Source organism: Eleutherodactylus coqui, chromosome 13 (genome assembly GCF_035609145.1).
Source record: "Eleutherodactylus coqui strain aEleCoq1 chromosome 13, aEleCoq1.hap1, whole genome shotgun sequence".
Taxonomy (NCBI): domain Eukaryota; kingdom Metazoa; phylum Chordata; class Amphibia; order Anura; family Eleutherodactylidae; genus Eleutherodactylus; species Eleutherodactylus coqui.
In genome coordinates, this window is record NC_089849.1 from 37,393,807 (window position 1) to 37,419,262 (window position 25,456).

Genomic DNA, 25,456 nt, shown 5'->3' on the forward strand with positions numbered 1-25,456 from the left:
AGTGCCACCTATTAGCGCTTCGTGTTAAGAAAACCCCATCAGCGCTCCGAGAGCCTCCAGAAAGTAATGCTGGAACATCAAGTCGTGGTTTATAAAAATTTCCAACACAAGACAACCTTAATTACCATATTCCATGTCAAAAGGGGCAGATTACACAGTCCAAATCCAGTTCAACACAAACCACCTCTTTATTAAATCCCAAGTTATAAAACCTGATAAAGATAGAACAGCAGACATGTAAGAAAAGCAGGATCACAAGACAAAGCCAATCTTAATCTATCCATCCATCTCCAAGCAGATGGTCAGCATTTGTATCTCCACATCACCTACCTGCATTTCACATGCAGCTTCCTCTAGGGGATTTAATAAAGATGTATTGTGTATTTAAGATCAGCGGTGAGAACAACATGTACAAAGACATAACTCACAGAAATAGAAGCCAAGTGTGCATCACCTGATACTGCAGCGCAGGCTCTTGGGTTGAGTTGAGTGGCTGCCCATTAGTCTGCAGTGACCATTTAGCTCCCTCATATCCCAGTCTGGCTTTCTGCATGCTACTAGAGTATATGGTGATTGAGCTGCCCTGCAGTATCAGGTGATGCAAGGTTGGGAAGCAACCTTTATTGGAAGGCAAATTCCCCATAACAATTTATCGTTGGCAAAGGTCAGAGTTTTCTTGGGCTGCCCGCTGTATTAGTTAAGGAGAACCACTGACTGATCGGTATTTAAACCAAACGATCAGCCAAAAAGTCAACAATTATTCTCAGAAATGAATAAGCGAATTGTTATTTTTGCTTGTTTAAACAATATTCTATGTAAAGAGGTCCTTAATTGATGCTGTAGAGGCATTCTACCACCTATTTGCATGCCAAAGTTCCCAGAGGAGCACTTAATAGCCTGCAAGTCTCATCAAGGAGAAATGGTACAGCTCCCAACTCAAAAAGGTTAATAACTCGTGGTGTTAGGAGATACAGAAATGGCCTTGTGTTGGCATCCCAGGAACATTAGTGTTGACAAAGCACCAATGACAGGTAGGCAGCTCTTCGTTATTGGTTCACAAACATTCTATGTACAAGCCATATAACTGATGGATTTCATTAAAGAGGAGGCTGCAACACATCACCACATCTGTCTTGAGTTTGTGGGCAAGCCCAATAAGAACATCTTCACAAGAGTAGTCCCATTATCCTCCATCTGATGTTTTCTGTAATGAAAGAGAAGTGCTTTCCCATGGAGACGCCCTTCTACTCAAAAGTAGCTGAAGATGAGACTGGCTGTAATACTGGTCTAGGCCAGTCCAAAATAAAATACTAAAAGGTTATACCAGGTTTGTTCACTGCATTCTTCTACTGAGAACCATTTCTCTAAAACTGTTGGTCTTGGTTATGGTCAGTCTTTTGGCAGCCATGTTCCCACCAAGTTGGTTAGCATGTGCTTGAATACTGCACTTTGCTTCTACAGAGGGATGAAATCGCTAGAGCAAAGAGTCAACTATTGGCAGTTCTAGAACTTGAAGGTGATGAGCCATTCTCTGGACCACTAGGGACAGACCTGTCACCTTGAACATTTCCCAGGTGATGAAGGCTTCTACCATTACAAGGAAACACAAGTGTACAGCCAGTTTATTAGACAAGACTTTCTAGTACAAACTCGGCTCAGAAAGCCAAGAACTGGCTTTTAATTAATATTTGGCAACAAGGCAATGAAATCTCAGTCCGATCTGTAAATGAACAAGACTTCAAACAGCTCAGGGCTTGGAGTCATTCCAGAGTAACAGTAAAGGGTTTACAAGACAGAGCTCCGACCTTGAGACAAGTGAAATCTGTAAATCTGTCGCCAGCAGGAGCGGACAATGCGGGACTACTTCCAGGGCACATCTCCATGGAAGGAGTCACACGTGTGAAGCTATATCTCAGTAAGACTTCTAGCCATGCGCCAATTAGCTGCACTTAATGTTACTACACCCAGTTTTACAAAGGTTTGTGAACCATCTATAATTGTGATCACCACAAGGCATTACATCAGATACTTCCTAGAATGTCGTTCAGGTCTGAGAAAATAACTGGTACAAATGCTAATGCTGTAGTGTTGTCAGAATGCACAGATGGCCTTTCAATTTGTACATGCAAATGACATTGTGAAGTCCCCCCCCTTCTCACCTATGGGACGTCAGCTACCCTGTAAGTCAATGTTAACAAGTTTTGCCACACAGCTCAGGATGTACATAAAACCAGAGTTATGGGGTTGCTGGCCAACCAGAACCCTACTTGCCACTGATAGGCAAGTAAGGCCATTGAGGTGATGGTGTTCTGGTTTCTTTTGCAAAAAAAAAAAAAAAAAAAAAAAAAAAAAAAAAGAGTCATGCTGCATGGTTGACATTGACTAGCTACATCCAATATAGATTTCTCCAGAGGCATTTTCCCCAGGACGCACTGCATAGCCTATAAGGCTGGGTTCTCACGGGGCGGATTCTTGGCGGAAATCTCGCGGTTTGGCCGCAGCCAAAAAAAATAAAAAAATTCTGCCGGGAGAACCACTGCTTCAAAACCCGCGGTGGTTTTGAAGCGGCCCGGCCGCTCGCTTTTCCGCTGCAGCCGGAGCTCCCACAGAGGAGTGTGCTCGCAGCGAGAAAAAACAAAAAAAATGACATGCTGCGGTCGGCAAATCCGCGCCGCAACGGCGGCTTCTGCCGGCTTAGCCACAGCGGATTTGCCGTCCCGTGTGGACGAGATTTCTGAGAAGTCTCGTCCACGTGGCTGGCTAATCCCAGGATTAGCGGCCGCATGTGGATTTGCTGCGGTGAAATTCTGCACGGAATTTCCGCGGCAAATCCCCTCCGTGTCAACCCAGTTTAAGGCTCCTTATGCCCTTGCAATGTGCTCCACAAGGACAGACCATACCCCAACCTACAGCTTTGGTACAGAAGACATGCATGGTCACATTGCTTCTGGAGGTTTGGTTACAGGTCATGCACTGGGAGTTGGTGCAGTAGTCTAACTACACCTGTACATAATATACCTTCTTTCACTGACTTGTATGCACAAGTTGTCCCATCTAAAAAAAAAAAAAAAAAAAAATTAAGTACCTTTAAAAGTGTCTGACAGCTTTCCTATTATCACTTCTGCGCCTTCACACAGCACCAAGTCATTTACACGAGAATGGAGGGAGCATGACATCTCTTGGCCACCCGCCACCATTAACATTGGACAGGCAGTTCAGAGCTGAATCACTGCCCATTTGCACAGGCTAATATAGTCACTTGGCTTTCAGGTGAGCTTAAAGACAAGAAGTTCCTCCTAGAGAGCAAATGTAAGGCTGTTGCTCATACAAACGTTAAGGCTCAAGGCCCTTTTACACGGGCCGACCGACTTTTAAACGACATCACCACTATGGTAGTCACTCACCATCGGCATTCTACTGCAGCCATCACTCCCCATAGAGAGGAGACAGGCAGCTGCAGAAACGAGAAAAGAATAGACATGCCGTGGAATTAGATTCCGCGCCGCATGTCAGTTTGTGCGACTTGGCCGCAACGGATTAGCCGCAGCGCGTGGATGAAGTTTTTTCAAATCTCGTCCACTTTGCTGGATTATCTTGTTAAAGAGCCGCTGGTGGAGTTGCCATGCAGAAAGTCTGCATGGCAATTCCACCTAGTGTGAACCCAGCCTTAAACTGAAAGTCTTACCGCCGGCTTCTTGCTCAGTGCTTCACCTCCTATGGGGAGCATTTACATGGGATGAGAAGCCAGGGAGTTTTTTTTTTTTTGTTTATTTATTTTTTTTAAAAGCTGCGAATGACAAGTGAGCAATTTTTTTTTCAGGTCACACTGAATGATAATTGCTCAAATTTGTTCATTTGAGCAACTGTTTTGTGTAAATGGGCCTTTAATTCAGGGCTTCCATCTTTTTTTTTCCCCTCCCCCAAAAAGCAAACACACACCACTTTTAATTTTAGTTTTTCCTCTAAGAGCAGGGATACTAAATCTCAGACCAAACAGGTTTAGTCCTAATAGGTGTGAGAGCAGCCCGAGGTAAAGTGATGAAAGCTCATAGGACAAGGCTACATTATAAAAACTAATTAAGATTGTGAACTTTCTTAATTCCTAGGCGTGCTGCTATATGGATACAGAGTCCAGAAAGGGTCACGTTTTGTGCTGCAGAGCAGATCATCGTATCTCTGCAGTTTCAGAGACAAAGCTCAGCCAACTTACACACTTCCTGTATGAATTTGGCAGTTCAATAGATCATTTTTCTAGGCTGAAGTCAGAAAGTCATTGGTTGCTTTCCAGACATTTTATTCCACTGGCAAAAGCCCATTGTGAAGAGTTCAGTGTGTAGCGGAAAGTTAAATTAACATGGGATGTCAACTAGTCAGGATCTGGGTTTTAGAGACGACATGGAGGTTCACTTACAATTCGAGAACACCACGTCCACCCAAGAGGGACTTCTAGAGGATTACTTTGCCACCGTTAGTGAGGGCATCTCCACATGCCGCGGGAAATATACTGCAAGGGTGACGGCAAACTGCTGTAAATCCATTGCAGAAGAGAGCCGTATGTAGCAGAGTTCGCCTCTACATGGAATAGGGTGAACTCCCCAACAGGAAAGAGGAATCCGAGGCCGAACAATTCTGTCTCTAGATGGAAGTGAACAGGCCGGACAGACCCCAGTGACTAATGGGGTACACTCACTTTCTGCCCAACTTTTGGATGCAGCTCCACTTCTGGTAGTTTCAGCTGGATCTACGACTGAACCTTCAGTCGGACTTTCCAATGTAGATATGAAACTGGGCTTTGAGCCTGTTAACTTGAAAATGCAATCCACTCTGGATGCAGTATGAGCTTTGTAGCAAGTGATTCCGTATCATGTCATTTATATCTGCTCATTCTGGGCTTAGGAGTTGAAAACCATTATTTATTACATGTCATACAGAGTTGCCACCCATTGGACCTCTAAGCCCAGAATGAGCAATAATTTGATCTACATCAACCAGCTCAGCTCAATAATATGCTACTTGCATCTGGGAACCCGTCAGCTTGAACCCTGTCCTTTTAAGAGATCATGCGTGAAGGAGTTTAAAACTGGCTTTCCCATATTGCAGTGGTGGTGAACCTATGGCATGCGTGCCAGGGGCGGGGTAGTGAATGCCAGCTGGGGTCCCACAGCTCCCCTGCTGGTATTCACTCAGTGGTGTCGATCCTGGCACACACTGCCGTCAGTGTGCAGCCGGGATTTTCCTTCACCCTCCCCTGGCATCACCTTCATGGTTCGCCAAGAGCAGGGGAGGAGGCACCCGGCAACAGACTGACCGTAGTGTGCAGCTGGGATCAGCGCCAGCACTGAGCAAAGGAGCAGCGGCGCTTTGATGAGGAGGGGGTAAGTATATGGTTATCAGGGGGGGGGGCACTACTACTACTGGGAGGATATAGGGGATAGTATTAGTAATAGTGTCCCTATATCAGCCCCAGTAGTAATGGCATTATATTTATATATTTTAGTGATCAGTCCCGTCTGACACGTTGGCACTTAGCTATAAGTGGGTTTTGGGTTGCAGTTTGGGCACTGTCTCTAAAAGGTTCAACACTGCCATGTTGTATGTGCGGATATAAAAGTATAGAGTCTTACACACCAAGAAATGTCTCTAGATGTTCTGCACTACATTTTTATAAAATCACACTTTAGCAGTGTGTTGCCAATAAACCCCGATACCAGTTTCTGGTCATACTCCGGTTATCTGCATCCAAGATCAACCACTTCCCACATGAAAGAGCTGCCATATTGATCTGCAACTTAGATACAGGTGAATATCTAATTATTGAGCAGCATCCATTCGGCACAGACCTGTTGATGCGCACAGAACAGCTCAACAGATGGAATCTGCCTTAATGAAGCAAATAGGAGGTGGGTGAATCTGGCTTCTGGAAATGTGATTACAGAACAGAGACTACAGTAGGAAGCAATCAGAAACAGACGCTGCTAATTAATGCAGCACGATACAGCATCAGCAGACGGCCAGGAGCGCTGCAGGACAGTCTACTGACCCAATACAACCTGGCCGCTACCATACTAATAAGTGCCCTGTTGGCATTACTCCCTTAAGGCCATTTCAGATCCAGCTCAAGAATAGTTTACAGATAAGGAGATCACATGTATAACAGAAGGCCATACCGAGCAGTGCAGTTGCTAGCCAGTTGTCTTTTTTGAAGTCAAATGCCACACCTAGTATAGAAAGTCATTGAGGACAAGACAAACCTATTCCAGGTCTGACCGAGCCACGCTACCATTGATTGACCTGCAGCGTTCAACTAAGCATGCCAAAGATCACATTTCCTCAGAACAGTATGATAAATGCATACAGCTGGAATAGCCAAATTGTGTCTTAAAGGGGGTTGTAAGCTATTGACGGCTGCCAGAGACCTTTGCCGATCAGCCGTTTGCTGGCCCGTGTCCTTGTCTACTTAGGGCCAACAGCTTTCTGACCAGGCTTCGTATTGCCAGTCCAGCTCGCATTGAAGTGAAAGGGAGCTTACGCCTGCAACACCAAACCTGACCACTGCAGTGAGAACAGAGCTGTTTGCTGGGTCAATATGCTGATAAGAGTTGATTTCTGCAGGAAGCAAAACAGATGACTGGTATGAGTCTTGCTAATAGGCAGTTAGTTTAAAACTTGACAACGCCATTAATGCAGTTTAATTCCAATCAGTTTTACTGGCTGCACTGGCATTAAAATTACAGTCGAATGCTACCCATTAGATATTAGTCGTCCATAATGCTGTTGAAGAATTCTGCATGTGGGAGCCCGCAGTAGAATACGACCCTGTGCTCAGCCGACATCCAAGCATACCTGCAAGTTTCTCTTCTCTGTACTGCGGATGGTCGCAGCGAGACACTGGTCATGTGAAAATCTCTCCCCCACCTCACCGCCCCGCACAGTCGCTAGGCGATGAAGAATCTGCGACCTGTCCGCAATGTCAATTGCGGATGGGCTATGGGTCAGATGGCTTCCATTGACTTCAATGGAAGTGGACCGTGCAGACACTGTAGAAGAGAGCATGCTGCAATGTGCAGGAAGAAGTGTTCTCATGGCATGCTATAAACAGTGTTTGCTGTGGATCAGACTGCAGATTCCGCAATGCAATTCTGTTCAAGTGCCTTAGGCCAGCTGAACACAAAGTTTGTCCAAGCCAGGTACCACCTTCAATGCTGGGGAAGTGCAGTTACTCCAACCATGAGACCCTACAGGACAGAGAACCCTGTAAGGTTGTAGAACTAACATTCAGTGGGAAGACTGTTCTCTATGATGAGTTACAGAACAAAGGAGTATGAACCAGTCTCAAAAAGGTAACTTTGCACCCAAGGTAGTAGCCTACAACACCCACCTGAGTGAAGCTATGCCCATCAATCCCTAAACCTTGAAATGATACACGTAAACCAGAATCTTGCCCCAATCCTGCAGAGATCACAGGGGGACAAGATTCTGGTAGTCTCCGGCTCATCTGTTCCATATGGACCCAGGAAATAATGTGAGGGCTTAAGTTAAGGGGCAGTAGGTAGCCATCATTATCTCACACCAGGCAGGACAGAGGGGGAGGCTCCTGCTGCAGTTGTCTTACAGCCAAGCACATGAAGACCCTACTAATCTGTAGGAACAGATGATTAGGTTACAGGTAAAAGCGGAAGTATGAGACAATTCCTCGTAATCTTATGTCCTTTGTTCCTATTAACGGGAGATTAAACTGGAAGCCCAACGGATCCCATTATGGTTAAAGGGGTCTGTTGGCCTCCTATGAGAGCCCAACGGAAATATGCAAGAATTGTCCTTCTGTCTAAAGAGCCAATTGACAATACCAGTTTGCCAGATCTTGTATTGTTACGCAGGAGTCATGTCAGTTTGTTTTCTTAACTTCCCCCAAAGAAGAATGAAGTTTATCTCCCATTGTCAGCCAAGATTACTTGAAGTATAGACTTTGCCATTTTACTATCCATTATTCTAAGTGTACAGTTCTAGCTGTATATTAGGTTGGCTCCTTAGGGCTGAGCAGAGCCAAAAACTCTGGCTGTGCTTCATGAGCAGATACTGTTCTTCACTCATTAAGGCACAGTTCAGGTTCCTCCGGTCTACAGCCTACCGGAAGAAACTTTGCAAACTGCAGCCTAAAAGTTTGTTGAGTGCTTACTTAGAACTAACACCATGACATGAAGCCTCCTCACCACCCCCTCACCTCTTCCCCCTGCTGCTCAATTCTTCAAATTCTTTCAACCATCCAGAGAACAGGGACCAGACAGAGGCCCCTATTGTAGGGCAGGTCGCCACAGCCGCCTCTCACCACGCAAGAATAAGAGGTCTTCTCAGCCATTAGCAGCAAGAGAAACCGGTGGCAGGACTGCAGGAACTAGTCGGATTCATGCAAAATGCCATCTTTTATTGCTAGTGATGAGCAGCAATCTGCATAAGTCCTGCCTTTAAGAACAAGTTCTTCTACAAGCATCCAGTGGACACCACAGCAGCTGAACTGTAGGGCCCAATGTCCACAGGCAAAATGGATTTAAGAAATCCGCACGGGTGTCTCGCACGCATGATCCGCACCCATAGGGAATCATTGGACATCCGCAGGTAATAAATTTTTTCCTGGAGTGTGGATTGCATACGCGGGAAAGCACCCACAGCATGTTCAATTTTGTGCGGGTCTCCCACGGCTTCCATGGAAGCCGTCCGGTCTGGCGGCACACCCGCAGCTGTAGTTGCATACCTGTTTTTCCGCGGCAAAGCACACAGTGCATGCGCAAAGCACACTACCGGGCCAATGAAAGAAGATCCGGCTGCAACACAGGGGAGATCCATAGCATCTGAAGAGGTATGTATAATTGATTTTGAGGCCTTATGGATGCGAGGCAGGAGGGACTTGCGGACCGGAATTTCCCTGTAGACATAAGGCCGAATGTAACTGGATAGCTCATTGGATAAAGACTAGGGAAGGCAGAAGCTGCTTCCAAGTGACTTCCAATTGCTGCAAAACGTCAACTCCCAGTTTTGGAGTTCTGCAATATATCACAATACCCCATTCTGGTCAGTCAGACTAGAAGGGAGAACATTGCACATTTCATTGGTCACCAAATTCACTCTGAAACAAGTTAGAGTTAATGAAGCTTTTTCCTTACGTTATACAGCTACCCCCACCAGTACACAAAAGTTGGCTAGTGTTACCTTGTTTAGTTATTCCTATCCGAAACTTCCCGACCCCTCTCCGGTGGGCCGTGTGATCTCATTCTCACCACCTGAGAATTACTTTGCTTTATGTGCACTGTCAGTTTTTCAGTAGCCCAGTTGCAGCGATGAACCCCACCACACAAGCCCTTTAGAGAGAGGGACAGGCACTCCTAGCAGTTAGGCTGCCTTCACGCTGGCGAGAAAAATCATGCAAGATTGGTGCGTTGCGAGACACATGAAACCAAGTTTCTTTTGAATGGGTTCATTCACATTAGCCATGTTTTCCTGCATGGCAACACCTTACGATGCAGGAAACACATCACAGCATGTTCTCTTTTTTGCAAGATCGCCTATTGTTTTTTTTTTTAATGGGGCTGACCCAGCAGCTCTAACCCCATTGAAGGCACTGGGTAGACTCTGTGATCCCCTGCCATGGCAGGGATGCCCTTCACCCCTGTAGTGATACAAAATTGTTTCCACATGAAACCACCTTGCTTTCACATGGTGGCAAGAGTGATATCTGGCTGTGATTATTGCGCTCGCCAGTGTGAAGGATCCCTTACAGGTGATTGAGGCTCCATCAGTTATAATGAAGGAAATTACAGCTCAGTCTCCTGACTATACTTATGATCTGTAGTTTATTTAAACAAATCTAGAATACAAGTGGTAATGGCACTGTCCTCCCTGCAGGCAGAGATAGTACAGTCTGTACTGCTTATGCGGTGCATCATGGAGATTGTTAGTACAAGCGTAAAAAAAAAAGTTAATTTATCATCTTAGTCAAAAATGCTGGGCTTAGTAAGTTTCCAGGGTGCGCTTAATACAAGAGGCATACACCTCATGTATTGGGTGCATCATGGCACCATCTCAGAAATGTATACCAGTTTGGACCTAGTGCACATTTCCGGCATAGTTTATGCCCACCACGTCCCCTCCCAAGAAATTCCACCCACTTTTGGGGGAGGCAGCAAGGCTGATGCAAAAGCAAAAACCTACATTGTTGATTCACTAGTATTGTATTATCCCAGTATACAATAACTAGATCCACCATCACAGCTTGTATCTGCACAAAATGGCATTTGGAGATCCTAGTCCAAATATAAAGTTGGTACTATCCTACCTCCAACCTTCTTTTGTGTGTATGTAACGTCTCTTCTGCCACATGAGGTCCCAACATCCTTTGTACTCCTACAGTTATATCACCATACACGATCCGTAACCGCTATCTACAAGTTCATACTATGGAGCATGAATGTTTGACTTGTAGTAGTCTTTAATATTTAATTAGCCAACACTTACCCAGCTATGTATAGGGCCCAAAGGGCCGCGTGCCGATGCCTCATTCTGTATTCAGCTAGGGTAGACCGATTAGGAGAACCCACTGATGTGTGGAGGAACATATGATTTGTGCAGCCGCTCCTTTTTAAGCAGGTTTGCATTTATGAATTGTGTAGTCTCAGGTTCCCATATGAATGAATTATGAAGTGTTAACCGTGTCTGTTCCAGCACCGAAGCTCAAGTAAGTGGCAAATTTCAGGATATTGTTTTAGGGCTCTTTAAAAGGCCTTGGACAATTTGCAAAATCTGACGTAGATGCAAGTTTTTCGAGCGAGATTTCCAACTATTTCCAGTTGTGTGAAGGTCCTCATTGCTGGGTGGCCCAAAGCTTTTGTAATAGAACTACTTGACAGAAGATCCTCAAATAAGGAAGACCGTCCAGTGTTGAAGGTGATCAAAGCTTAAGGGATACAGACAAATTCTCCTATTATAAAAGGCAACTCCGGCAGAAAACCTGATGGACTTTATTTTGCATTGCTCCACCATCCAACAAATCTCCCTTAGCAAAGGGTCCACAATGCAGAGATTTCACAGGTCCTTTCTGGCGAGAACCACCCTGATCAAGTCATTAAAGGGGTTGTCCCGCGGCAGCTAGTGGGTCTATACACTTCTGTATGGCCATAAAAATGCACTTTGTAATGTACATTGTGCATTAATTATGAGCCATACAGAAGTTATAAAAAGTTTTATACTTACCTGCTCCGTTGCTGGCGTCCTCGTCTCCATGGTGCCGACTAATTTTCGCCCTCCGATGGCCAAATTAGCCGCGCTTGCGCAGTCCGGGTCTTTTTTTCTGAATGGGGCTCCGTGTAGCTCCGCCCCGTCACGTGCCGATTCCAGCCAATCAGGAGGCTGGAATCGGCAATGGACCGCACAGAAGCCCTGCGGTCCATGGAGACAGAGGATCCCGGCGGCCATCTTCAGCAGGTGAGTATGAAGACGCCGGACCGCCGGGATTCAGGTAAGCGCTGTGCGGGTTGTTTTTTTAACCCCTGCATCGGGGTTGTCTCGCGCCGAACGGGGGGGGGGGGGGGGGGGGTTTAAAAAAAAAAAAAAAAAATACCGTTTCGGCGCGGGACAACCCCTTTAAGATATTGCAAAATTTCCCAATATCTAGCAAAGTGGTCTCCAGTGCCAAAAGTTAATAACCACCGATTTAGCATTACTGGATGGTACAAGGCTTAGCAGGTTCTAGGTTTAATGCTAGACAGTGATTGGAGACCTGTGTAGGTGTTGTGAAACTGGAAGTGGTAGATGGCGGCAAGACTGAATGAACTCTAGGAACTTCACATTGACCATCTATAAAAAGGTCCAAACTAAAAAGCCAAGTCAGTTTGTGCTTCGGGAGTGGAGCTACTACTATAAAGGTGGGCAAGAGACTTGTACGACTCCACTGCCGACAATACATATTACTTATTTACATAGTGCTAGCCATGTTGGGTTTTGACAAAACCATATGAAACTCTGATTAGCACAATATAGACAGTTTTCATCATAGTGGTAACTAATGTAAAGTGTCAAGTTCTGTATACCCTATAATGAGGCCTGGATGAATATTCAATTTCTTTGTTTTTAAAGACTTAATATATTAATAACCTCTTTGAGTTGGTGTTAAAGGAACCGGTCACCTCTGAACTGCACAAAGGGATGTCCTTTTCCCTGGACAGCACAGGAGTGAGTAAATGTAGGCTGCAAGAAACTTTAAAGTCTGATTTTTCAGAATGGTACTATCTGCCTATTAAGTCCACTTCCATAGACTTCTGAACAAGTGCGAAAAAAAAATTGTGGTGCTGTATGCCAGTAACAGGTTCCCTTTAAAAAGAGGTAATAGGCTGAAGGGTCTTAGAGCACGGCAGAAGGCAGAGATCCTGCAGTCCAAGCTTTTCCACACATCCTAGGAGAACCCAGCTGCATTCCCTGCAGGAAGTCCTCTATATATTTAATCAGCCTGCAGGCCATTTCCTGGTTCAGAACAACAAGACTTCTGCAGAAACAGTTTGATTTATTGCTTTAAGGGTTCAGCAACATGGAGTCTCCCTTAAAGGAACATCTCAGGAAAAATAATATTGTATTCAGTCATGTGCCGCCTTTTAGGTCCTGCACTAGACAAGCCAAAAACACAAGCCACCACTGCTCATGTAGATGCGACACTACAGCCCTTCTCAGGGGGCCTATTTTGAGGACTAAACCATCACTTCAGACAGCGATAAGACATCTAATAGCTGTAAAACCACTAAAGTTTTTGTTTTTTTTTTTTTAATATAAAAAACACAAAGCTGTAGCACTATGGGCCCCTTTATTATACACTTCATTGAGGTTTTTTTTTTTATTGTACAACCAAAGAGCCAACAAGTCGCTGCTCTGATCCACTTCTCACTGAATAAGTCTCGTTTCATCATCCCATCTAAAATTACCTTTATGTTTGCTGCCAAGATGACATCTTGCCAAGGTAATTGGTTTTTGTCACCATGGAAACAAGGTTATTTTCCCAGAATGCAGTGCCTATACAAGCACTGCATTGGATAGAGGCAGAAGACAGTTCTAGATGGATCAGAAAGAGGGGAAGTGAGTAAGTGTGTAAAGTGATGTTTACCGGTCTCAAGTCTATCCATTTTCTTATAAAGACTTGTCTTCATGTAAACTACTCCTCATGCAGCCAACATCTTACATCCTTGCCCAGTGTTTACCTCAAATGGGAGGGATATTCTGGGTTTAAATGCCACTGCAGGTCCTCAGGGGTGGGCACAAGAGGGGTTCTGGGAATCCTTGTCATGCCACACCCCCTAGGATCCTGTACTCTGTAGAAGTGTGCACAGTAGTGTGAGCTTTGTGCATTGCAAGATGCACAGAATACAACCCATGTATGACTGCATTTACACAGGTGATTTCTCTGGCAGTTAACTGCTGCAAGACAGAAAAGAATAAACTTCAGCAGGTTCCATTTCCGTGGGAGTATCACACAAGCCTAGAATGCACAGATGTAAGATCTCCCACATACGGTGTCTGTGTGCAGTGCAAGCTGCACCTGAGGAAGTCAGCTGCAACCCTCACCCATGTTAATGCACCCCAACAGTGCCACCATTGCAAGGGGTCATCCGCAATTAGAATAAAGGACCCTCTTCGCCCCAGAACTACAACAATGTCCATGGTTGTGTAATACTGCAGCTCTGATTCATTCAAGCTAATGCAAACTGGGATTTCTCACCGCTCTGCTGTCATATGATATTAAGCCAGTTGCCAGATTCAGCACCAACATTTTATGCACAACCTAAAGCATCCACAGAAACTCAGTTCTTACAGGCTCTCCGCAGAAGTATTTTATCTTAAGATTTGTAGAGGGGAGGATGGGAAAATGCCCAATGGATTGCCAAGCTCCTACTGGCTGCAGCCCATGTGACATCCCATAAACCAGAAGGACTACATCTGTAAGCACAGACCAGGAGACAGTTCCTGCTTTGTCCTGCATCGGATCACCATTTCCTAGGTTACTACATGAGAGAAAGTGGTTGTACTGATATTACAACTCTGCCAACCCCTTTAAGACTGTATGCAACTCATGACCTACAGTAATTGGCTACAGCAGTCACATGACTGACAGGACATTATGGCTGGAGCTGGAGCAGTGCAGCAGAGGCCTGGCCCCATTGGAATGGCAGCTATGGAGTATCAGGTGAGGAAGATCTAATCAGCGCCAATCTTATTTCATATTAAAGCTGTATTCTGTGCAAAATGGTCACTCCCATTCATCTGGGCCAAGTGACAGCACCACAGGAGTCCACTGAATTGGCATAAATTTAAAGGTGTTATCAATTGCAAAGCCTTGATGACTTGCCCCAATGGTGATCACATTGAAGTGAATGGGAACTTTGTGCATAATGCCAGGTCAGGCCACTGCAGTGGGAATAGAGCCATGATCTTGCAGCTTGGAGAACAGCTGATCAGTGGGGTCCCAACTGGCAGGTCCCTGCCGATTTACTATTGATGGTCTTCAAGGCTAGGCATCAAAAGTTAACCACTTTAAAGGGCCACTGGCGAAAAACACTTTGCATGCCCGACCTCCCTCACCCAACTGAAACACAGGACACCTCTTGTGTGACAACCACAACCTCTAGCACAACCCCCTGTCTGATGCTTGTCAGGCACCATCTTGAAGCTGATAATTTTACATCTACACCATGATGCATCAGTACAGTTATTGGTTAAGGCAAAACCATTTTTTACCTACTAGGAGAGGGGGCAGATTTAGTCACATATAGAAGGTAAACTACAGACCACATGTCTACAGTCAGATGGATGACCTGTGATTTCTATTATAACTGTGATCATCAGTAACTGTTAGGAGTTTATGTCCCCCTGTAGGCAGTTTGTGGAAGGGATCATGTAATAGCGTCCCACACTGAGAATTGGACTGGAAAAAAGGAACACCGACCCAAGCATATCTGAGCTGCTTAGAATGGAGATCACATAAGCAGGAAGGTGGTGAGAACAAGAAAACGGAGTCGCCCTTTAATATTTGGTCAAGCCATGAAGTTAGCAAAGGTTTCCACCAGATCACCACGAAAGCCCATAGGCGAGTCAGCTTTGCTTCTTTAGATGTTCACGCCAGCGTCTGATTTTAGTCTGTTTAGGGAGAGTAACTGTACATAATATGCAAGTTTGCAAATATACTTTATTATTCACTGTGCTGGTCCAAAGTTAGGCTCTGCTCTGGTTTATCGTAGGGCAACCTAAGATAAGTAGTTGCCCAAGGCCAGCGACCTTCCTAAGCTTTCAGGAAGGGCCAATATTGCCAGTGACTACTGTGAATAAAGCGGTGTCAGCCTGCAGCAATACTGTATGCGATTTGCACATCACAATGTAGTCCTGGCATAAGACTCAGCAGGCGACGGCATGACACTAGCTGACCTGCAGGTGCAGAGCAAGCTCCCAGCCAGAGCAGATGACAGATGTTTGCTACCAAACCCCAGGGGTTCTTTATACCCATTGTGTGATGTGCCTGTGCATAACTGGCATGTGGTAATATCATGGAAATCACAAGATGGGCTGTTTAGCCCAAAGGATCCTTGGAGACTGAAGCACAGAAGACATGTCATTCAGCGGTGGTGTCACAGCCATGTCCCAGAGTCATTACATCTCCTAACCTGATACAGAACTAGTCGTTTAAGTGGCTTCTTCTATAGTCTTGTAGACTGATGTCTGGGAAGAAAACTGTTCCCCAAAGTCTTAATTAGTATACAATAACCTGTATCATGAGTGAGAACCATAAAAGACAAACTGGAGTGGCCCCTTAATATTTGGTCAAGCCACAGAGTTAGCACAGTAATAAGACCAGATTTCCGCAGCAATGTCAGTCCATAGACATGCTGTGAGACGATTCTCCCATGCCCACAAGGGTTCTAGTTTGTGCGGGTCCACTGACCACTAAAGCTAACAGAATGACACTTCAGTTCTGTTGGGAACCTCCACAGTCTCATTATCAGACAGGATTACTCTGAGAGATGACATGGGATCAAACATTCATAATTTGCTAGTCAAAGCTCACCTCCTCCCCCTCACTGTACAAGTCAGAGCATGCCCTTATAGAACTCATGTTCCCTCCTGTCAATTGTGTGACTGATCTATGAGGCAGAGTGTGCATAGAGCAGCAGTTCTGCCAGTACTGTACTGGCAAGGATTCCCCCCCCATGTTACCTTGCATATACCTACTGCAGTCAGCTACAAGGCAGTATCTGAATCCCCCAACCATCTATGTAATAACTAGCAGTGCCCCATGTCCCTGTTACTAGAGAAGACAAATACCTGACAGGTAGTGGAATGTAGAAGTGCTGGAAGGGCGACCCCTAGTGGCAGCCACCAAGATCTGAAGTCTGCCTGGACTGTTAAAACATGTTATGGATCATCTGAGGGTATCCATTCAAATCAGCCAGGGGCCAATAAGCCATTTGCCCTGGGAACTACTCCTGGCATCCCAGCATGTAGTTGATTGTCAGTGAAAGTGAAAGCCAACCTGGCACTTTCCCTGCAGTATTACAGCAACTATTCATACAAATAGCAGTTCATGTAATGCAAGGTTGGCATTATTCTGCCAGAGTTAGCAGCTCCAAAGGCGGCATCTTCACTGGCTTAGATGGGTCTTGAGCAGGGAATGCCCCTCTGGTGTACATATGCTCTAATAGGGTATATGACTATTGTCTTCATCTACAAGGTCTGTCTCAGGGTAAATATATGACCATTTCAGGTAAAAAATAAAAATATATATTACACACTATTAGGCTGTGTTCACACATGGAGTTAGTTTCAGCTGCAATTAAAAAAAAAACAAAAACCAAAGGCCACCATATTATTGGTACAGGTGTAGAGATTAGCCTGAGGATCTCTACAATCTACTTCCACCACCAAGGCCTGACTATTGGACCCAGTAAGTCAAGAAGAATTCAAGCAAAGCTGGATTTCTCTCCAGATGTAGTGTGGCCAAATAACCAGACACCCCGGTAAAGCTCCATTTGCATCAGTGCTAGGGATTCAGTTTCATGCTCCATCATGGGAGACGGAAAAAGTAATCACCTGGATGAACATATCTGTCTCATAATGGGGCCAAACTGTGCCGAGAAGACCCCATTGACCATATTGGGGTGTTTCGGTTCTTGCACCTGTCCTGCATTTTTTAATTGGGCAGCTCTGAATACAGATGTGAAGAGCTTCAGATGGATGACTTGACTCTTCTAGCACACCTTCCAGGCCTTTGCTCGAACAGGATAAACACCATCTGCAGAATGTCTGTTTCTAACATCTGAGGACCGTCAAGACAGCTGGAGAAGTTCTCGCTGCACCTCCAACATCACAACAAAGCCGTTCATTGACAATTTGTGTATAACATTCAAGTTGATTTATAGATAAGTCATGCATTCCAGACTGGCACTTAATTGGGCATGAAGTGAACAAGCGCTTGATCACATGGTGGCAAGAGACGCTAGGTGGGGAGTTATTGAGTCTTCCCACGCACCTCCACTGGAGCGCATGATACCGTATTGGAGAGGGAGGAAGGTTTGTATACTGACAGGACAAGGTGCTTCTTAGAGGATTGGGCTTTTGAGCTATTTGAGGAATGTATGAAGGCTTTAATTTGTTGCACTTGCAGCAGTAAAGCTGCAGCTTCATGCGGCCGGCGGATCCTAGTGAGCATTACCCAGGAATGTGTGTTAGCGCACCTGCTGGGAGATGACAGTCTGCAGAGAGCTCTCCATGTAGAACAAACATGACAGCAGCCGAGGGTTTACAGGGAAGGGCTTGGACATTAATGATGCGCTGACAGGATAGAACAGCCATACAAACCATTGCAGGAGCTCATACATCTGTGTAATACAGGCGACTCATGCTGATCTATGGGTTTGGCTGGGTATAGAGACAGCTGCACTAAGTCCAAACACCCACAGGATGCGCCATAATGACCAACATGGGGTCCCATCTCTGGAGCACAGGAATTCCACCCTTTAACAAAATGAGGAGGGCTGTTGACTAGCAGTCACCTTAAGGAACCATCCACACTGTAATATGATCATCCACGAAATAAGATTTTTATGGCAAAAAAAACAAAAAACACCAAATACGCATTTTAACAAACCAATAGGCTATAATGGATCAAGAAAAAGCCCCACCAGCAGTACATCTTCGTCCACATGATTTCCTATACAGAACGCAAGAAGGTCCAAATAAGGTTTTGAAAAACATGTTTAAAATGAAAGTTTACCACGTTGAAGCCTATATGCACAAGTGGTTTTATAAACCCTTTAAATTAGTTTATACAGATTGGTCTGCATTTTTGTGCAGAGCATATGCCATTTTGGCGTTTAGTCATGGGCCAAGATCGCCAAGTCTATGAGCGAGGGGGGTGGGGAGGAAGCAGCATCCACTTCAATATATATATTTTTTCCTTTAAAGCTGTGATCACGCTGCGTTTTTTTAACGGGATTGTCTAATGTTAAGTCGCAGGTTTGTACGATGTTCCCAGCAAGAGAAACCAGGTAATCTTGTAGATATGATACCTTTTAACGGCTAACAAAAATACATGCGAATGTGAGCTGTTGAATCCACACAGGGTTCTGCTTTAGGCTTAAATGAAGTGGATCCAAAGAGGCATACATGTTTATACACATGTACTTATGACAAGGCACAGACATGGGTGTGATTAATTCGCACTTAAAATACTACAATAGAAATACAAACATCTTTAAATAAGTCACTGATAAAGTGAAAGTTTTTGGTCCCTGAATTAGTGTAAGGAAGGGGGGGGGGGGGGGGGGGGGGTTACCAGGCCAGAGTGTTACCTGTGCTATAGAGGTCTCATACTTACCAGTCACACATGACCCCTTTTTTGAACAGTTTAACCCTCTGTAGAAAGTGTCAAAGGTTATAAATTCACATTCCCAAAATCTTCTATGGCTTTGCGTGTCGAAAAGGCCTTTCAGTATAACAACTTTCATATCTTCCATGTTGTGACCGCGACTAGAAAAGTGCTCAGCCGCAGGCAATTCTGTCTGTTTGGTGATGAGACCTCATCCTCACATTTTTTCGATATACCTATTGGAGTCAAGCAAGCAACCCTACACTTTGATGGAGATTTGTGCAAGTATGCATGCAGCTGGCGGCTGCTTTGCATTGGCAGAGTAGATCTGACAAGCATTTGGGATGGAAAGGCCTTTGTACACATAAGCTGTAGAGACTTAACTTGTAGGCAATCCATCTGCCACTGAGAATATGGCATTAGATGGAATATTCTACAGTTTTCATACTATCTAAATTCAGAGGTGCATAGGCAAATAGTCTGCCGCCACTATATTACATGGGTATCAGCCCTTTTGACTATGTGAAAAGGGGCATATTATAAAAAGCTGATTAACCATCACTTGTCTTTGCTAGACCCATCCAAACATCTGTATATTGATGTTATGGTCTTCTAGCTTTGATGGTTTAGTCTGTTTTTATAGAGGAGCTAGATGTCTGCATCCGAATGCCACACTTGTGGGATTCTATAACCCAGTGAGATTCAGCAAGCAACTGCAGCGGTGAACAAAGCGCAGAGAATGATGATATTAACATCTCCCAGCAGAGGGGCTTCATATCATTCCCTCATTACTGGACTAGAAAGCTGCTCTAGTCATTCATTTAGGCTTTGGGGTTAATTGTGGGAGATGGGCATGACCCATTCATACACCTCCTGTAGATGAGCAGTTTAGTGCCCGCAGGTTACACCACAGAGGCTTTACTATACGGCCAGCCTGGGTGCGGCTGCGAGGACCAAGCATCCGACCGTGCAGCCTCCAGGCACCTTACGCCGCACTCTGGTGCCACGGATTACAGATTCATGCTGATTAAGGAGACAATCTGTGACCACAGCTCTTGACAGCCATAGAATTAGAAGCCCTCTAAAAAGAGGTCTTACATGGGGCTGGCAGCACCACACTTCACACCAGAGTGCCATACACCATTACTAGATGCCAAGTCCCTTCCACAGCAGCCTGTCACTCTCCAGCCGCTATGAGACAACCCCCACCATTTACCAACACTTGAGCCTTGCAAGAGAAAGGCACTTGTTGCCTCTGATGTAAAGATCAGCCCAACTGTATACATTTAGGAAGCACCTAAAAACCATTAGATGTGTCTATAGTACATATATTGTAGCGCCGTTCCATCAGCACATGTAGGAAAGATGAGCAGAAGATCTCAAGTAGGTGTAATCCCTACTCTGCACGCTAACACAACCCTACGATATACTCAACCTAGTGCTCCACAGAGGGGCCTTCTGTCTGAGGGTAGGGAACACCTATGAGCGTAAGGCCCATGTACAAACCTAGAGCTGATGACCATCACAACTACTCAATACCAAAGCTAGAATGATGGAGGTGGTCAAAGAAGCCCTCTCCTAAAAATTGCACTATGCCAGAACACACTCGTCCCAGCCTTGCATGGGATGCATTCCCTTTAGGTACCGATTCATACTATAAAACAAGGACATGGCCAACTTGTTCTGACTACATGTCTGGTTTAGAAGTCCCATTATCAGATACCCAAACAGTGATATCAAGGGTATCCCTATATCAGCTAGTCTATCAGAAAGCGCCCCTCTGCTCTGTGTAATGTGGTGGCATTGTGAGGTTCCACCACAGATTAAGTTTTATTGTTTAAGGTCCAAGCAAGACATCCTGTGATTAAAGTCATAGTCATGGGACCCTTTATCCAGAAGGGGTGGCACAAAGCAGACATCCTCCCTTTCATATTACATGGCTACTTAGGATAGGTCATCAATAGTCTCAGAAAACCCTAGGCATTCCTCAGGTCAGGTCATCAATGGTTGCTGGGTGTCTGGCACTTGGGATTCCCAATCAGCTGATTGATGTGACAGCAGTACCCAAGTGAGTGCCATAGCCACTTCAGTCTGCAGAGCTGTACATTGTATAAGAGCTGTACCCGATATAGCAGCTCAATTGCACACGACCAATGATCATCACAGGCCACATCACTCACCTGAGCATCTTCAGTTGTGAGCCTCAACACCAGGCCACCACTGATCAACTGAGGACCTATCCAGATAGGTCAATAAGTAGTCCCAGAAAACTTGTAAAGCTTACAGGGCGCAGAGTGCTGACGTTCTCCAAGGTCCACCACTAGTTAAAAAGTTTTGATGATTCGGTAGCCTAGCACCGAGAGCTCACAGAACAGTTCTCCCCACCCAAATCTTCACTTTTTACTCAACTAATTACTAGAAACAAGTTGAGCGGCTCATCATGTCAAGTAATATTAACCAAGTGGATACTGTGCCTAGGCCAACATGTTCCTGCCTCAGACAAATTAAGACCAGCCAATATATATATTTCAAGACGACGACCCCAAATTGCTTAATGGTACATATGAGTACCATGCCAATAAAAGCACTCCTCCACATCTCATTCACATGGTGCAACTGCCTACTGAACCAACTTGTCCACCCTTGTGCTAATGTTGACATACCCAGCCCTCAAAGTTAGAGACCATGAAAAAAATAAAATATAGGTTACATGACCCATAAGTTACAATTGTAACCATAAGGGGGGGGGGGGGGGGATGAAGAAAAAAAAGTGTCAGAAAGAATCACAAGTCTACAAAGTGTCAAGAAGTTGTCCTAGACCTGAGAACATTGGATCTACAGCGTGTAGCCAAGACAGATCCAGTGCGCTCGCTCAATCCTGGTGTCCCAGGTTGAAATAATGCTACAGTGTTATGGTGCACAGGCCCCAAACAGATTTCAAATTGTGTGTTGTGGCCCCTGGAAAGGAAAAACCCAATTGTAAAAGTTGGAGTAGCATTCGCCAAGCAGACCCCCGCCACGTCTGATATAAGGAAAGCTACTAGAGTGGTCTCCTTCTGCTACAAGGCATGCATGGAGTGTGATTGGACCAATGTTCACTCCAGGTACCTGATCTCCTGCCAACGATGGAAGACTTCCTGGATGGTCTGCCCCCCTTTGCAGCAGGAGACCACTTTGAGCAGGCTTTCCTTAAATCAGTTCCATGGGACTTAAGTGTCAAAAACGGATTTCTGCTCCTCTTCAACTTCAGGTTTTACTCTTACAGGGAGTCAACACAAAATTGAAAACCATGTTCCGGGGCCCCGAGGAGCCAATGTGTCATACTATTGTGTAGCGCATCCATGCCTTCCTAGTCAAGTATAGTATACTATTGTCATAGGACACCATTACGTTATAGGGCTCAGTTTTGTTTTGACTACACCCTGTATATTAAAGTGCCGCAAGTGTAGCAAGCTTGACACTTCTTGCATCAGACGGTTGCAGCAAAGTTAAGCTTAACTTTCAGCTTTGTTGTGTTAAGTGTCAATTTAAAGTTTACTAAAACTAACCAATACATTAATGTCAACTTAAGTTTTGCTACATCTGTACAATGCTGATGTAATCAGGACCAAGCTCATCCCAAAGGCGATAAGGCACTCATCCTACCAAGATCATGTAAGACACTGGGTGTGGTCCTCAGACAAAGCACAGAGTCTTCCTTCAAGGAAGCGCTGGGAATAGGAGTAAACACACTAATCGCCTCACCAGCCCCATGTACTATACTCTATAAACTACTCCCCATCATTACGCAGGATGGATGATTGAACCACATTAACCAATTGGACAATACATTTATACCCAATTAGCAGTAGAGAACCTGGAAGACTTCCCCCTGCTGGGAAGCAAAGGGTAATACAGACAGTAATAAGAGCCTATAGATCTGAACTATATACGTACACACCTCCTCTATATAGGCTGCTATAAGGTATCCATCACGTGAGCAATAACCATTATACATCTTACCAAGGCAGCGGCATAACGCCACCCCACTACTGTCACCCCCTATAACAGCTGTTAAGAGTCACGCCCATAAAGTACAGATCCTGGTACCAAGGGGTTAATTTTAAATCCTATATAAAACAGGCACCTAACTGGTTTACTACAGCGTACCCAGTGATTTGCCACCCTCTACAACCACTCATTAACCCTTCTATGGGTGTGACCCTATAATGCAGAAAAACAAGAATTGGCAATATTAACTTTATTTTTAAACGCCACTTGCATAGATTTTTTTTTTTTTTGCATCTATAGAAGTAAAGAAAATATAGATCACAGCAATATTGCCAACCTGGCACACGGGTGACATGGGCACACCCATCCCCAAAACGAAGGGTTAATAAGGTTTAAAGGGCGTGCTCATCGGACAATAATGAGACACAATGAGGATTGTAGTCGCTGGCAGCCTTATCCCATTGTCCATCAGAGACTACAATCACACCCAGCGCTGGCACAAGGGGCACACCCAGCTGCCAGGCAAGGGTTAACCTTAAAGCCACATGTTTGCCAACAGCTGTGACAGTTTTTAGAACACCTCCAATTACATGAATCACGGCTGATTAGCATGTGCAGATGAGATGCTAATCCCACAGTAGCCAGCATGCACCTCCTTACATAACACTCACCTGTCTGTCAGTCACCCCCTCGCCTAGCTCCTCCACGATGCCAGCGCACTCCATGCCCAGGGTGACTGGCATGGATGGCAGGCGGTCGCACACCCCTTGTCTGGCCAGCAGGTCGGAAAAGTTCAAGCCGCAGGCTCGGACCCGGACCAGCAGCTCCCCGGCTTTGGGCTTGGGTTGCCCCTTCTTGGTTTGCAGCTTGACTTTGTCATAGCCGCCGTGTGCGGACAGCACCAGGGACTTGTAGGTGACTTCAGGCTGCTGGGGCTCCGCGGGCGCCTCCTCCGCCGCCGCCGGCTTCTGCTCCTCTGTAGCCTCCGCCGCTGCAGCTGGAGCCGCTTCTGTCTTCTCCTCCACCACCTGGTTCTCCTCCGGCTTCTGCTGCTGCTGCTCCTCGGGCTTCTGGGGTTGGGCAGGGGCTGCTTCTTCTCCCGCAGACATGGTCGCTGGATGGGGGCTCAGTGTTCTCCCGGAGACAGGCACACGGCACAATGCTAGAGCTGCGGGGAGTGTCCGGCTCTCAGCTGATGAGAGGAGGGGCGCTGCGAGCCGCGCTTTATACCGCCCGGTGCAGGAGGAGACACGTAGGATGGCTGAGCACCTCCTCACGCAGCAGCTTCGCCTAGCAACCAATCACATTCCGGCTCTTATCTCTGTGAGGGAGGTTCACACATGAAAGACGTGATGTGATTGGTTGCTATGGGCAACTGGTTCACTTTTTTTTACTGCTCTGCATTAACCAACCAATCAGACTTCAGCTCTTATCTGTCCAAGGCAAGCTCAGCTTCATTTTTTTGGCCACCAACCAATCATATTAAAGCTCTTGCGCTCAGAAATGAAAGGTGTGATGTGGCTGGTTGCTAAGGGCAACTGCTTAACCTGTTTGGTTGCTCTGGGTCAATCCACCAATCAGATTCCAGCACTTATCTGTGTAAGGCAGATACTGGAATGAAAGATGTGATGTGATTGGTTGCTAGGGGCCACTGCTTTCCTGAGGAGACATACATGACATGCTGATGTCCTCCATCATATGTGTCTTCTCAAACAAAACGGAAGTAGTTTCCCATAGCAACCAGATTTCAGCTTTTATCTATGTGAAGGGCCATTTCCACGTAATGATTATCGCTCAAAATACGTCCAACCAAACGAATTTGAGCGATAATCGTGAGGGTAAATGTGAAAAAAAATCGCTCAGTATTCGCTCACTTGTCTTTATATCTGACTTTCGGTCAGCTTAAAAACTATCGCTGGATCGCGGGCTTCGCCTTACGTGTAAACGCTCCCCGCTCAGCACATAGAAGATGAAGCGCTGAGCGAGAAGCTCGCGATCCAGTTGTGAAGTCTTTGGCCTCATGTCCATGGGCGGGTCAGGTTCCATGGGCAGGAGCCCCGCCGCGGGATCCCACCCTGCCCACGTTATGAGGACATTACTCACCAGTCCAGATGCGTGCGGGTCATCTGTCTTCTCCTCTATGCATGTGGGCATGCCAGCCAGCGGGCATGCCCCCCACATGCGCAGTGGAGATTTTTTTTTTGCCCGACTGTCGCACCGTGAAAAAGGGACATTAGGAAGGCTCAGTAATGAAAGATGTGATGTCATTGGTTGCCAATGGCAACTGCTTCATTTTTATGGCTACTCTGGATTAACTTGTCCCATTCAGACCGTATCACTTATCTCGTCTAAGGCCGCTTTCACGCGACCGAAAAAATTGCGTGAGATCTGTGCGATGTGAGACACACACATCTAGTACGAAAAAGATCCCCATTCTTTTGAATGGAGTCATATACATGAGCGATGTTTTCCTGCATCGCGGTGCAGGAAAAAAAATCACGGCTCGCCTTGGAACACCTCGTCCGTTGTTTTCAATGGGACCGGAAAAAACATGGCACAACGTACGAGGCGCACGCGAGT

General features: G+C 45.6%; 1 protein-coding gene across 1 annotated transcript in view; it reads right to left on the bottom strand.

Annotated features, from left to right (window-relative positions):
* The window catches only part of VAT1 (vesicle amine transport 1), a 51,593-nt gene extending 27,514 nt beyond the window's left edge, over nt 1-24,079 (bottom strand). The window contains exon 1 of the mRNA XM_066587167.1: nt 23,548-24,079. Coding sequence (XP_066443264.1) covers nt 23,548-23,985 — 438 coding nt within the window. The 5' untranslated portion in view covers nt 23,986-24,079. The remainder of the gene's footprint in view (nt 1-23,547) is intronic.
* Nucleotides 24,080-25,456: the final 1,377 nt, after the last annotated feature.